The sequence below is a fragment of the Babylonia areolata genome, chromosome 19 (genome assembly GCF_041734735.1).
Source record: "Babylonia areolata isolate BAREFJ2019XMU chromosome 19, ASM4173473v1, whole genome shotgun sequence".
NCBI classification, from domain to species: domain Eukaryota; kingdom Metazoa; phylum Mollusca; class Gastropoda; order Neogastropoda; family Buccinidae; genus Babylonia; species Babylonia areolata.
The window spans coordinates 41,376,931-41,392,221 of NC_134894.1; the positions used below are offsets into that span (position 1 = coordinate 41,376,931).

A 15,291-nucleotide genomic window follows, 5' to 3' on the forward strand; every position below is an offset into this window, starting at 1 on the left:
ACTGGGAATTTACTTTGAGAAAGACATTATTGAATGTCACTAGGAGATTTTAAAATTGTAAGCATAAACTGTTTCACTGGAATGTTTGTGGGTTAGATTTCTGTTATATAGGTCTTTACTATACCAAAGAAATTTATGTCGTGATTGCAGCCATATTTGGTGTACCCCAGAACATCTGTGCTGAAAGCTACCTGGCAGGTGTGAACAAGTTTGCTGATCTTTTTGGGCACAGCACATCTGTCAAGGAGATCCACTTTGTTGATGTGAATGACAACATGCTCTCCATCATCCAGAAGACTTTCTCTTCCCAGTGAAATGCCCCAGCCTCCCTGGAAGCCAGAGTGTTCAGACAGCTGTTAGAGGTGTAAGCAGACAGGAAGGAACTCCTCCTCTTGTCCAGACCAAAAAGATGAAAGCGGTCAGAAACCTGTGGACCTTCAGCCCAGACCTGACACCATTCATGACGACACAGTCAGAGAACAGGGGCAGCCACCAAACACCACAGTCTCTTTGACAGAATTTAGCAAAAATACAGTGTTACAGTAAGAGGGTAACTCATTGGAAAATATGACAGAATGTAGCTGTAATAGAGTGAGTTAGGGGGTTAACTGATTGGGAAAGATGACACACTTTAGCTTTGATAGAATGATTTTGGGGGTTAACTGATTGAAAAAAGATGACACACTTTAGCTGTAATAGAGTGAATTAGAGGGTTAACTGGAAAAGAGTTATTTGGGCGTGTTTTCTGTGCAACCTGGCAAGTATTCTTGCTTGTCAAAGCATGCCATTTTTTTTTTACCAGCGGCAGCTGACTTATCCCAGTATTTCTCAGATTCTACTGTTGCTTTTTCCTATGTCACTGGACCAGAAACTCAGAACTCAGAACTCAGGCCACCGGCCTGTTTGCAAAGGAGGCACATACATACAATTGCAACACACAAAATACCGAAAATAAATGGGGGGAGGGACCAATGTCATGGACACAACACTTCATAACTGAAAAAGCAGACAAAGATTATTGGCTCATGACATTTCCTTGAGTAACTTTAAGGTTTTTTGAAAAGTTATATAATCATGTCATTTCTTCTTCTCTCTTTTTTAAGGCGTAATAAATATACATTGCCACAGAGCGAGTCATGAGCCTGTTTTCATTTTGTAAAAGTAACGCTAAGTCTGTGTATTCATTTATGTTTCTGGACATTTTCACGAGGTATTTTTCCCTGATTAACTGATACATTGGACATACTAACAGAAAATGGCGTTCGTCTTCTTCAGCGTTGCAGAAAGGGCAGGAGTTTGATCTTACTGTGTATCTTTTATGCAAATTTATATCACTTATGCCTAGCCTGAATCTAGCAAAGACAGTACGAAACTTGACAATGGTTATGTCTGAAATGTACTTTTTTGGTTGCAACATTGACTTAAAACAGCGATATGTAGAGTATCTATCACTTTCAAATAGTTTACTTGACCAGTCTTGTTTATGACAGTCTATTATGCGTTGTTTAAAAACTTGTATGAATGCGTTTTTGTTTTCAACTCCTCCATTCAACCAAACATCTGGAAATCCATATATATCTAGGCAATGCTTGACCGTGTTGGCCCAGTTGTGTTTGTCGAGCTGGCTTTCTGCGTTTCTGATAATTATGTTTTTGTTCATTTCATAAGCTTGTTTTGGCAGTCTGGAAAGATCTAATCTTCGTAGTTTGAACCAATACCGAATTACCTTAATCATACTATCAACATATAGGGGGTACCTACACCATACACCACCAGGTTTGGAGTTTTGGGACCTACCCGAAGAAAACGCTTACATTGGACCAGGAACTGATTGCCAGTAATCAGACAGACAAAAGGCAGTTTGCTTTTGAAATGAACTAACTAATCTGCAGAGTCTGTTCCAGTAATTCCATAGTCAGAAAACAACAATCCCCTTCATTCTGCTTTTGGTTAATGCCATAAAATGTGTTGTATTGTCATACAAATGATGAAGAGGAGTGTGGTGCATGTTTGTACAGAAGTGGTCTTGTTTACTTGGTTGTTTTTTTTGTTTTTTGTTTTTTGATAATTAATTCTAGCAATGTGCTTTGATGATGCATATTTTGCATATTTTAGTGGTCTTTTTGTTGTTGTTTGGTTGGTTTTATTTTTTCAGTTAGTAATTCAAGTGGTTTGCTTTAACAGTGACAATATGACAGGAGGAAAGAATCACAGAAGGAACCTGTGTGCTTACTCCTTTGTTGATATTTGTGCGGCGGTCACCGGCAAGGGTGCCGAAGCAGGGGTTGCCTCCCTTGGATCGGGTGATCCGGACAAGGAGGGGGGTGCACGCGTATGGGCAAGCGTGTCCCCTAGTGGTTCACCTTCCTCCCTACACCAGGGGAGGGCATCCCTACACGCCTCGGTCGCCATTGGATCCGAGACGGTCGAGGCATGCCGTGTGGGGGGTCGCGTGATCCAGGACAAAGGGGAGGTTACCTACTTCCGGGAGGTTATCGGCCATAGTTTCGTTTTCTCCGCATAGGCGGATAGTAGTTTGCACAGGACAGGAATGTCAGACCCCTGCCGGAGTCTGCACTAGTTGGGTCACGGTAAGTATGTTATTTAAACGTAATTTTAGATAGAAAATTTCCTTTTTTTGTCAGTGGCTTTGATACATGTATTTTTTTTCATGTATGTTTCAAATGTGTGTGTCACTTGAGAGTTATAACAGCAGATTTTGTCTTTGTGATTTGACCGGTTTTTTTTCTGAACTGCTTACTTCTTAGTTAATGTTTGAAGATAACTTGCATTTTTTCAGTGGCTTTGATATATATATATATATATATATATATTTTTTTTTCATCCTGTATGTGTCAAAGGTATATGTCACGAGAGGATTTTAACAGCAAATTTTGTCTGTGTGATTTGACAAATACTTTTTTTTTTCCTAACTGCTTACTCCTTAGTTGATATTTGAAGATAACTTGCATTTTTGACAGTGGCTTTGATATATCTCTTTCATCCTGTATGTATCAAATGTATTTGTCACTAGATGATTTCAACAGCAGATTTTGTCTGTGTGGTTTGACCAATACTATTTTTTTCCTAACTGATTTTTCCTTAGATGATATTTGAAGATAACTTGCATTTTTGTCAGTGGCTTTGATATATCTTTTTTTTTCCTGTATGTGTGAAATATATGTGTCACTTTTCTGTCCTTACTGGATTTTAATCACTGATTTTGTTGGTGTTTGCTTTTGATTAACACTTATATCATCGGAGAATTTTAGTTGCTGATTTTGACAGTGTGCTTTGACGAATGATTGTTTCCTTGTTCTTTTTTTACTTATTCTTTTTGAAGATTTGTGTCAGTGGATGAGTTCAGTTGTAGATTTTATTAGTATGCTCTGATGAATGATTATTTTCTTCCTCTTGTTTTGCTTTCATCCTGTTATTAAACATTAAAAAATGTGACTGGAGGATTTAAAGTTGAGAATCAGTCTGTGTGTTTTGACAAAGAATAGGTTTACTTGTTTAATCTTGACCTTGAATATATCTGCCACTGATAATTTAGCTGGTATTCATTTGTGTGAAAAGATTTGTTGATGATGCTTTACCTTTAAGGAGAGATAATATCATTTATATTCTGAAACCCTTTCCAAGCCAGGTATGATACAGATGATACTTTGAAGAGTTTTTTGTTTGTTGGTTTGTTGGACTGGAAAAAAAAGTCTGATGTGTAATTTTTATATAGGGTCATCATGTTTAGTCTTTATACTGCAGATTTTTTCTGTTAATTTTTCTAATGGCTTACTTGAGTCAATAAGCTGCATTGCTTTGTCTAGTTTATTGTTTTTTTCTGTTTGCTATACTGAAGATGATTATATTAGAATTTGGGAGCACTGTATTATATTCAGAGTGGATTGTACAGGCAGATTGAAAATAAAAACTGTCTAAGACAGATTATATGTAAAGATAGATTGCATATGGATACCTTTGAAGACAGCATGTGTAAACAGTTAAAGACAGATTGCATTTGGAAACAGGAAAGTCTGAACCTGTAGTGTTAGAACACATACATTGCTGTATGATTCTACGGAAAACCACAATATACACAGATACCATGTAGTATAGCACCACACAGTATGTGAGAAACATATGTGCATATAATCTTGAATTTATCATCTTTTCATGTTTGGTGGTGATTGATTGGCTTGGAGTTTGTACCGGCTTCTAACATTCTTCAGACCTGTTCAGGCTTTCCAGTCAGGTCCCACGTTGATTGTTATCACTTGTCTTCATACTTGGTATGTCTATACTGACACAAGTGTGCCTTTTAATTCATTCATTTATAAATTATGTTGATATATTTTAATTATTTTTGAACTGCGTTAAAATGCAAGTCAATCAACTTTCGTAAGTTGTGACTATCGAGATTTACTTTGAATGATTTGGCTACCCATTCTTTCCCAAGCAGCGGAAGTGTGTAAAGTTGCTAATCTGTTGTAAAGGTCTTTAACTCTCTTGTCAACAGATACTCATTTCAAGTATAATTATGTTTGTTGCACGGCAGGTGTGGAAATAGTTAAGAGGGTGGGATGTGGGGAGACGGGGTACCCGGGTAATTGTGAGGGTATGGAAAAGGGTAGGGATCAAAGGTAGAGCAGAGAGGGGTGGGGGAAGTGTGGAGGTGTCTTGTATGCATGTGTCACAGGACATAATGTATTTGTCATTTTCTTATATCATGTGTGCTTGGAAGGGTGTTCCTTTATTTGTGAACATTGTAAAGATAGTGGAACATTGGAAAATATATATGTATCATTTTCTGATAACATTGTGCGTGGTTGGAGGCGTGTTCCTTTATTTGTGAGCATTGTAAAGATAGTGGAATATGGAAAAAACAATGATCATTTTCTGATAATATATTGTGTGGATGAAGGAGTGTTCCTTTATTTGTAAAAATTGTGAACATAATGGAACATGGAAAGAAGATTTTATCACTTTATGATATCATGGAAAACAGTTCCTTCCCTTCCCCATAACTCCATTTCATTTTTGTTTATGGCTTTTTTTTTTTGCTTTTTTTTTTTCATTACTGTCTGTTTTAGTTTTCTTTAAAAAATATATATTGAGCATTTTCTGTGTGGTGTGTGAATACTTTCTCCAAAACATCATTTCTTGTTTTTTGGTTTGTGTGTGTTTGCATTATATTTTTGTGTAAATAAAGTCTGTTGATTAGATAATGCAGTGAATATTTAATGGTTACAGATAAGATGTTCTTTATTGGTGTATTTACAGATTTGGCAGTGTTATAGAGTGATAATCCTGTCTGGGTATGTTTAAACTGACTGCCCAATAATGATGAATTTCACTGGCAAAAGGAGAAGACAGCCTTTAATAACTTGGCTTGAAACAGATTATGATTTCTTAACACAAATTACCCATAACCTGACATCCATATTATACAGATACATGTATTTGTATAAAATGTATTGTGGGTTGGGGTGAATGGGGTGGTGTGATGTGTCTGTCATGGAGATTTTGTCTGTTGGAAGGTGCTGTGGGCCTTTGATGTTGGCTGGGTTGTAAGCAATATGAATAAATGAAATAAAGTCCCAATTTATGCATATTCATTTTAGTATTTTTCTTGCTGTTTCTGTTGTTGATTTGAGACTTAAAGTCATAATTTTGGGAACAGAAAAGCTAAAAAAAAATTCCAATTTTTATTGCACCAAGAATTGATTCTTTAATTGCTTGGCTTCTTATTTGCCCCTAGTGTAAGGGGGTAGCATGTATTGCATTAGTGACTGAAGCTGTATCCAGTTCATTAGTTGAACTTTTTGTTGTTTTACACACTTGTGAATTGGTTTCCATATCCCATGAGTTTGTTTCCTGTGTGCACCAGCCTTCACACCAGTGTGTAGAATGTTTACATCCTTCTGAAGCTGCACAGTTCCTGTTGGATGGAGCTCTTTTATTGAAGTGTTTCAGAGATGGCATATGAAATGTATCCATCCTGTTACATTAACATATTGGTTAAACGTAGCATAAATGTGCTTGATCGCTGATGGACAGGTGTATCTGATTTTTCTTTTCTTATATTAATCATATTATGTCTGTGATTGATATGTCTTGCATATTCTTGAAATGTTTTCGTTTTGGCTAAATGATTTAGCCTCCAATGATTTTCACAACTTCTTGCACATTTTAGTGTTTGTTTCAGTAGATAATCACTAAAATTTTGCTGTAAATATTGAACATACATTCTGTGTAGGCAGATTCATGTGACATGAGCACACTATTTATAGGGGAAGTGGAGCTTTATCTCTCCCCATCCCCTCCTCCACTTTCCCCCACCTTCCACTTAAGAAAAGGACATCTCTTCTGGCATCTCAAAAATCATTTGGAGAGTAATGGTGGTAAAAAACAAACAAACCCACAGCTGATTAATGTGTAAAGAGGAACAATTATAAGAAAGTTCACCTCATATTTCTTGTAATTTAGTGCCAAATAGTTTCTGGTGAACTGTAAAACTTGTGCGAGCAATAGGCAAGAGACTAGGGTGACATACAGCTTCATAAGATGAAATTCACATTGCCACCATAAAAAACATGGTTCAACAATTCGATGCACAACAAATCTTCAGTGGCAGAAGGTCACAAATATGCTGCACATTCAATCAAGGAAGAATGCGTCTCTTTCCGTAGTAAGTATTGCTCTCCTCTTGCCCAAGTTTGGAGCTAGAGGGATACATATAAACAACAAAGGTTCAGCAGTTGCATGATGCCGTATTTATGTTTTTTTAAAAAAAAGGAAAAAAAGTTCCATTATATGGTTTTGATTTGACTCTTTCTGGTGTTGTTCATTCATGCTTTGATTTTACTCTTTAGATTTTACTCTTTATACTTTGTTTTATTTTACTTTTTAGACTTCAGGTTTTGCTTTTATATAGAGAGTTTTGAACTGATTTTCAGTTAAGAATTTTATACTTTGTACTTGTGATTTTACTCTTTATGCTTTTGATTTAACTCTTTATGTGTTGAATTTACTCTTTATGTTTTGGTTTGACTAAACATGCTTAATCCCCCTCCAACTTTTTGTGAGTGTTGATTTCTTTATGCTTTGATTTTTACTGTTAATGCTTTGATTTACTCATGCTTTGATTTAATCTTTAGATGTTAGTCTGTGCTTTTGGTCTTACTCTTTAGGCTTTGATTTTTCACTCTTCATGTTTTTAATTTGACTATTGTGCTCTTGGTTGAATTCTTTGTGCCTTTGATTGTATGAAATCATGATGGGTATGGAAGCCAAGTGGTAAGAGCATTGTGTTTCTTACTGCAGTTTTCATCTTGGCAGTGCCTGGAGGTTAAAGGGTGGATATGAATTTCCAGTGTCACAGGTAATATATTACCAGATCTCCATGATGCCTTGATTCACCTTTGTGTGTGGACATGTGTACAAGATCAAATAAGAATTTTAAAGATTACCCAATCCGCATTAGCATTTGGTAGCTTATGGGGGAAAAAACAAACAAACAAAAAAAAACCCAGACCGCACCAGCATGTACATACCTGTGAAAACCTGAACCATGAGGTAACAATGAGCTTAGATAAAAGCCCCAACACAGGATTGTATCTTTAATGGGTGTGATCAACCCCTGTCTCTTCATTATCTGATTTGAAAGGTGTCGTGGACAAATCTTTTCCATTTTTGTATGTCCAAGATGGTAATTATTGAAACTAGTACCCTTGTGAGCTGTTTGGATACATGTGATTATTTACATTTGTGGCTAATCTAATCAAACACAAATGAGGTGATTATTACACTCCCTTGATTTTATCATATTTGTGTCACTCATGCTGGGCAAAGATGCAAGGCCTCTGTGGGGCATTGTTGAAAATTGGACTACTGTAGTGATTTGATGCTTTCAAACGCATTGAAATTCTGAACTTGAAACTTTCTCCATGCAGAAATATTCACCATCAGTATGTACCATTGTGGAACTGAAAACTTTAATGAGTTCTCTTTTGATCACATACAGTTTTTTATTTTTTATTTTATTTTTTTTAATGTCTTTGTTGTATAGAGAAGATTAAATCAGGCCTTTTCTTAGCTGTTAGTGGTAGAACGCAGAATGCGTTTCCAGTCATTTTCTTCACTTTAAATGTTCATGCTGAGCACTATCTTTATCAAACAGACAAAAAAAGTCTAATAAATTACACATGAGGTTTCTTGTACTGTTTAAAACCCCTTTATGTCTATTTTTTTCTCTCCAATTTTAACTTGCATTTTTCCATATAGTCAGTAGTTATAAACAGAATTAGTATTATTTTTGTTTTATTGATTTTATTTCATTTTTATGAATTGTTAAATTTATTGCTTTTCCCTTGGCTCCATTCCATCTTGATTGTGAATATTGCATATATAGTATATATATAGAAAGGCCTGTTTGGGTGTGGTTTATCCTTGCTTTATATACATTTTCTGGCCTGCTCCAGTCATTGTGGGAAACTGATCCAGAAAAAAGGGTGGGTTGATGTGTCAGGTGATTGCTCTCTTCTGGTGGGGAATACTCTGCCATATGAGATTTAAGTGGTAATTTAGGAAAAAAAGAATTACCTGTTAGGCTACATGCATCATGGACATGGACCCAGCTGCGCCTCACCGTCCGGGAGAAAAAACCCAGCACTACCAAATCCCATTTCAAGCTCACTGGCAGTGGTACAAGCTATGCATCGTGTAACCAGACCCGACACATTTGTTTAGAGCTGTGATTTAACCGGTTGTGCAAACCATGTTTTCCCCAGCAGTCCAGGTCAAGTATCTGAACTCCTCTACTGATTTTTCACAAGAGTTTCTGCGTGTGTGTGTGCATTTGTCCGCTTGTGATGTTGTGTGCGCATGTGTGCGTGCACATGGGTTTTTTTTTGTTTTGTTTTTTAATAGAGTGGCCCATTTTCGTGTTCTTTTTGTTCACTCATTTCCTTTATTCATACCTTTCTTTTCAGTGTTTTAAAAATTTTTTAAAATATATTATTTGTTTATTTGTTCTCATTATTTTATTTCATTTTTATGTTTATTGATGTTTTACACAAACCTAGGATTGGCTCTCAAGGTCTGATCAGCACAGTGGATTTTTGCAAAGCTGCTGCCCCCCCACCCCTCACCCCCCTTTTTCCTCAGCAGAGCATGAATAATCTACTTACATAAAATAATCCTTATTGACCCTCTCTTCCCCTCTCCCACCCCCACCTTCCCCAAATTTATGTCAAATACAGGAATCCTTGGTTTTAGAAGGATAAATGCAAGCAGGCTGTCAGCTCCGGCCTGGCTCTGTCCCGGTCTGCTATGCTAGCTTTCATGGACCTGGGCAACCGGATGGTGCACATCTGTGTCATGCATGGGTGGGTCTTGGTCCATTAGGGCTAGCAGCATGCAGCCTAATGGAGGGGAGGGGGGTAGTTTGGCATTACTGGCAAATGTTGAGGCCTTATTCTAGAATCTTGATGCAGAGCCTGGAGATCCATACAAGTTCAGAGCACATTAAATTCTATAGCCAGATATCAGTAGCCTGTATATGATACAGGATGTTTTATGGGTCATGTAAATGGATGATTGCAGGTGTCACAAGACAGTTAAATCATGCAGAGAAACCTTCCAAGTTCTGTGGGTTACACCATCATATTTGGTGATGGCGTGTACAGTCATTGAAACCAGAAAAAGGTGGCAGTGGAACTTCTTTCAGAAGTGAACTTGCCAGAAAGACCAGAGAAGTTTATAAACTGTTTAAAAAAAAAAAAAAGGGGGGGGGGAGGGGGGGCACATTTTGAAGTTGATCTTTTCTGCATGGACAAATGCACTTGAAGTGGGGAGTATGAGCTGCTTGTACAAATGCCTGATCTGACAAGGAAATCTGTAAACAAATAACAGAACAAGTATTGTATTCATAGTATTGCTCTTTTTTTATCAACAGATTTCTCTGTGTGACATTCAGGCAGCTCTCCACAGGGAGAGCGCATTGCTACACGAAGAGCGCCACCCATTTTTTGTTGTATTTTTTCCTGCCTGCAGTTGTTTTTTAATGTTTTTTCCTATCAAAGTGGATTTTTCTACAGAATTTTGCCAAGGACAATACTTTTGTTGCCGTGGGTTTTTTTATGTACGCTAAGTGCATGCTGCACATGGGACCTTGGTTTATCATCTCATCCAGAATGACCAGCTTCCAGACCACCATTCAAGGTCTTGTGGAAGGGGAGAAAATACTAGTGACTGTGCCGTGTTTCAAACCAGTGCGCTCAGATTCTCTAGCTTTCTAGGTGGACGCGTTACCTCTAGGCCATCACTCCATGTACACACCACTTCTGTGAGGCCACATGATTTCAAGCTCCTGTTGCTGTTTCCTATCAGCACTAACCTCCGCCGCCACCACTTTCTTCCTCAACCATTCCTCTGTTGGGTTGAACACACTGTGACCAAACCTGAATGGGCTTTTTTCTGTTGTTTTGTAACAGCTATATACTCTGTGTGATTATTGTTCACTTTGAAATTTACACAACAGGTGCACTGTACATTTGGTGAATAAAGGACAGGCCAGAAGACAGTGTTCTGTTTCTGTGAGTGCAATTATGTATGTCCACAAGCATGTGTAAGGATTATATCATTACACTGAATAGCACACTTCAAACCTGTAATTCAAAGAATGCTTGTGTGATATCCATGTATATTATAGATATGGTGGTGTGTCCATCGAGATCAATGATGACCATCGTTGTCATCCAGACGGGGGATGGGGGGAGGGTGGTGGTGGGGTGGGGGGAAGGATGCTCATGAGTCTATCTGTGAGTGCGCAGATGGCTGAATAGTCCAATCTGCGCACGAAATGTTCGCTGACAGTTGGGGCAGACAAAGACAGGCATATCATTGTCAGGGAGCTTGTTTGCCCGTGACTTTCTGGCCTGCCTCTTCTGAACAGCTGCAGCAGTCCTGTTGGCCTCGCACAACTTGGCGCCTTTGTGCACAGCAGCGCGCCATTTGTTACGGTCCACTGCAGATTCCTCCCAGGAGTCAGGGTTGATATCAAACGCTTTCAGAGAGACTTTCAGAGTATCTCTGAAGCGCTTCTTCTGACCTCCGTGTGATCTCTTCCCTTGTTGCAGCTCGCCATAGAAGAGCCTTTTGGGCAGCCGATGGTCTGGCATGCGTGCCACGTGTCCAGCCCAGCGAAGCTGGGACTGCATCAGGATGGTGAAGATGCTGGGAAGGGTGGCTTTTGCGAGCACCTCTGTGTCTGGGGTCCTGTCTTGCCACTTGATGTTCAGTAGCTTCCTGAGGCATGTTGTGTGGAAGTGGTTCAGCTTCTTGGCATGCCGTTGGTACACTGTCCAAGTTTCGCAGCTGTACAGTAGTGTGGGGAGAACTACTGCTCTGTAGACCTTTAGCTTGGTCTCAAGACTAATGCCTCTTCTGTTCCAGACATTTGCACTGAGTCTACCAAAAGTTGCACTTGCTCTTGCAATCCTGACATTCACTTCATCGTCGATGGTCGCATTTCGTGACAGTGTGCTGCCAAGGTATGTGAACCGCTCCACCGCACTGAGTCTCTGACCGTTGACTGTGATGTTGGGCTCAACGTAGGGTTTCCCTGGGGCTGGCTGATGGAGAACTTCAGTTTTCCTCGTGCTGATGGTAAGGCCGAAGTTCCTGCTGGCAGTGGCAAACTTGTCGACGCTGAGTTGCATGTCAGCTTCAGATCCAGCGTTGAGGGCACAGTCATCAGCAAACAAAAAGTCTCTGATGATGTCTGTCATGACCTTCGTTTTTGCTTGAAGCCTTCTGAGGTTAAATAGCTTGCCATCTGTTCGGTACTTTAGGCCGATTCCAACATCGCCATCTCTGAAGGCATCAGTAAGCATTGCAGAGAACATGAGGCTGAACAGCGTTGGAGCCAGGACGCAGCCTTGCTTGACACCATTTGTGACAGCAAAAGGAGCAGATGTTTCGCCATTGTCCTGGACTCGAGCCTGCATGCCTTCATGGAATTGGCTGACCAAGGAAATAAATTTCCGAGGGCATCCATACTTGGCCATGATCTTCCACAGTCCCTCTCTACTCACGGTGTCAAAGGCCTTAGTGAGGTCGACATAGGTGGAGAACAGATCAGCATTTTGCTCCTGACATTTCTCTTGCAGCTGCCTTGCAGCAAACACCATGTCCGTGGTTCCGCGCTCTTTCCGGAATCCACATTGGCTCTCAGGCAAATGACCTTGGTCAAGGTGTGCTGTGAGGCGGTTTAGTAGGATCCTGGCAAGTATCTTGCCTGCGATGGAGAGCAAGGAAATGCCCCGATGGTTATCACAGGCTTGCCGGTTCCCCTTTCGCTTGTACAAGTGAATGATAGATGCATCTTTGAAATCCTGGGGGATCGTCTCTTCTTTCCACATGAGTGAGTACAGCTGATGAAGCTTCCCAGTCAGCACAGTGCCTCCATCCTTGTAGACCTCTGCTGGTATGGAGTCTGAGCCAGGTGCTTTGCCACTGGATAGCAGACGGATTGCTTTCTGGGTCTCAAGAAGTGTTGGCGGATCGTCCAGTGCTTCGTTGGTGGGGACTTGTGGGAGACGGTCTATGGCTTCATCATTTATGGAGGAAGGGCGATTTAAGACACTGTTGAAGTGCTCAGCCCATCGTTCGAGAATGTTCTCCTTCTCGGTGATCAAGGTATTCCCATCTGCACTGAGGAGGGGGGATGATCCTGAGGATGTGGGGCCGTAGACTTCTTTTAAGGCATCATAGAACCTCTTCATATCGTGCCTGTCAGCATATCCCTGGATCTCATCAGCTTTGTCACTCAGCCACTTATCCTGCATCTGGCGTAACTTTTGCTGAACAGTCCTGCGGATGGCATTGTACGCATCCTTTTTTGATGTGGATTTTGGGTTGCTCAGGTGGGCTTGATGCAGACGGCGTTTCTCATCCAGAAGCTGCTTGATTTCATCACAGTTTTCATCAAACCAGTCTTTGTGCTTTCTGATCATGGGTCCCAGGGTCTCTGAAGCTGTACTATAGATCAGCTCACGCAGGGTCCTCCAGTCAGACTCCACATTCTGGTTGTTCAGAGAGGCGGATTCCAGACGATCTTCCAGCAGCTCCACAAAGGACTGTTTGATGGTGATGTTTTTCAGCTTAGCGATGTTGAGCCGTTTTGGAGCCTTCTGGCCTTGGGGGCGTCTCTTGGGCTGGATTCGAATATTCAGCTTCGAGACTACAAGGCGATGGTCTGTCCAACACTCGGCGCCGCACATGGTCTTTGTTACACGTACATCTTGCCTATCCCTTTTCCTGACGATGACATAATCGATGAGATGCCAATGCTTTGAGCGAGGGTGCATCCATGACGTCCTGTTACGGGTAGGGAGGCAGAAAACTGTGTTGGTTATCAGCAGTTCGTGCTCTGCACATGTCTGAAGCAAAAGCAATCCATTTGGGTTGCAGTGGCCCACACCGTGCTTTCCAATCACTCCATCCCAGGAGATGTAGTCAGAGCCAACTCTAGCATTGAAGTCCCCAAGAATGATGAGCTTGTCTGCTTTAGGGATGGCAGCAATGACAGAGTGAAGGTCCTCGTAGAACTTCGCCTTCACTTCATCCGGGTTGGTCATGGTTGGGGCGTAGGCACTGACAATGGTGAGGTGCTTCTGGCCAGATGCCAGTGGGAGTTTCATGGTCATAAGCCTATCGTTGACTCCCTTTGGGATTCCAGCTAGCTTGCTGACAAGTGCTGTTTTTACTGCAAAACCAACACCAGCCTCACGTCGCTCTTCGCTTCCTCGTCCACTCCAGAAGAAGGTGTAACCAGATCCCCGTTCAAAGAGCTCGCCTTCGCCTGCAAGCCGAGTCTCACTCAAGGCTGCGATGTCGATATTGTATCTGGCGAGTTCGGATGCAACTAGTGCTGTTCTCCTTTGGGGTCTGTCCGCGTTATCTCTGTCCAGGAGAGTCCTTATGTTCCAAGCACCAATGGTGAGAGGAACGATCCTTGCTTTTTTCTTTTCTTTCTCTTTGTTTCGACCGCTGATGTAGGGTCCCCGCCAGCTGCGGTATGCTGGCCAGGGTGATATGGAGCAGGCAATTTTTAGGGCACCTTTTCTAGCCCCTTCCTCATGCCAGGGAGGTGAGCAGTGCATTCCTAAAGAGGGCTGCTCAGACGCTCAGACGGCTGCCGAGCTCCATCGCTGCTCCTGTCGACGAAGAACGACCCTATGGCCTGAGCCGCCTGCGTGCAGGTCTGCGGCTGCGACTGCCAGTGTACCCACACCTGTCGTTTCGTCGCTCGCCTGTCGCCACAGGACTTGGGGGTGATGAAATGATGAAGGATGAAAGGTCATTTTGGATGACTGATGACTTGCGCGATGAGTTTGTTTAAAGTGAAGAGGAGTTGCGCAACGTCGACCTCACTCTCTCGTCCGGGTCCACCAATTTCCAGTGGCAAGACTAAGTCGAGACGACTGGAGGATGAGCACGGATGCAGTGGATGACCAAGATATCCTTTCGGTGTCTCATCTTGCTCTCTGCACTCCACAGTGCGTTGCTGTAACCGCCTTCCTCTCCGTTGAACCGATAGGTTTCTTCCGCAGATTCTGCCGGATCCAGACTTCGCATGCATGGGTAGACACACCCCGGGGGCCAACTGCGTGTGGCATGCACACAGCACGGTGGAGCTAGATGGCCGTCGGTGGCTCTCCTGAGCCGACGCCCTTTTATGGATCTCCATAAGGGTGTCTAGCCACCCGCCTCACCAGTCCCAGAAGGGAGTGGTGGGAGTGCCGGTTTAGTCGTCGGCAACCCGACCCTGAACAGGTTGTACTGGATTACAGGTTACCAGTAGCAGATCTAATGACCTGACCTAATTGATACATGTACACACACTCATAAACAGCAAAGAATATACACTTAATGGAACCAATGCCTGAACTACAAATTCACAAACATGGACCAAATACACTGAGAACACATATACACATGCAAACATACATTCATGCATGATAATATGCACATATATACATGGATCCATCCATCCATCCATAAACATACAAATAACCGCAAAAAAAGTTCTACAAAAACTTGACATACCTTTGCAATAATGGGAAAATCAACTTGAGATGAAAGGAAAGGCAGAAACAGGCAGAAATGTAGTAGGGATAGAACACCAGAATGCAGGACTAAGTGCTGCCACTCTCTTCCATTGATGCACATACCTTTGCATAATTTTACTTTGGGGTTGGGGCTTGTTTTTTGGCTTGTATTTGATTT

General features: G+C 41.4%; 1 protein-coding gene across 1 annotated transcript in view; it reads left to right on the plus strand.

The window, feature by feature from the left end:
- The window catches only part of LOC143293723 (uncharacterized), a 57,427-nt gene extending 46,845 nt beyond the window's left edge, over positions 1-10,582 (plus strand). Inside the window, exon 7 of the mRNA XM_076604921.1 lies at positions 151-10,582. Coding sequence (XP_076461036.1) covers positions 151-314 — 164 coding nt within the window. The 3' untranslated portion in view covers positions 315-10,582. The remainder of the gene's footprint in view (positions 1-150) is intronic.
- The last annotated feature ends 4,709 nt before the right edge of the window (positions 10,583-15,291 follow it).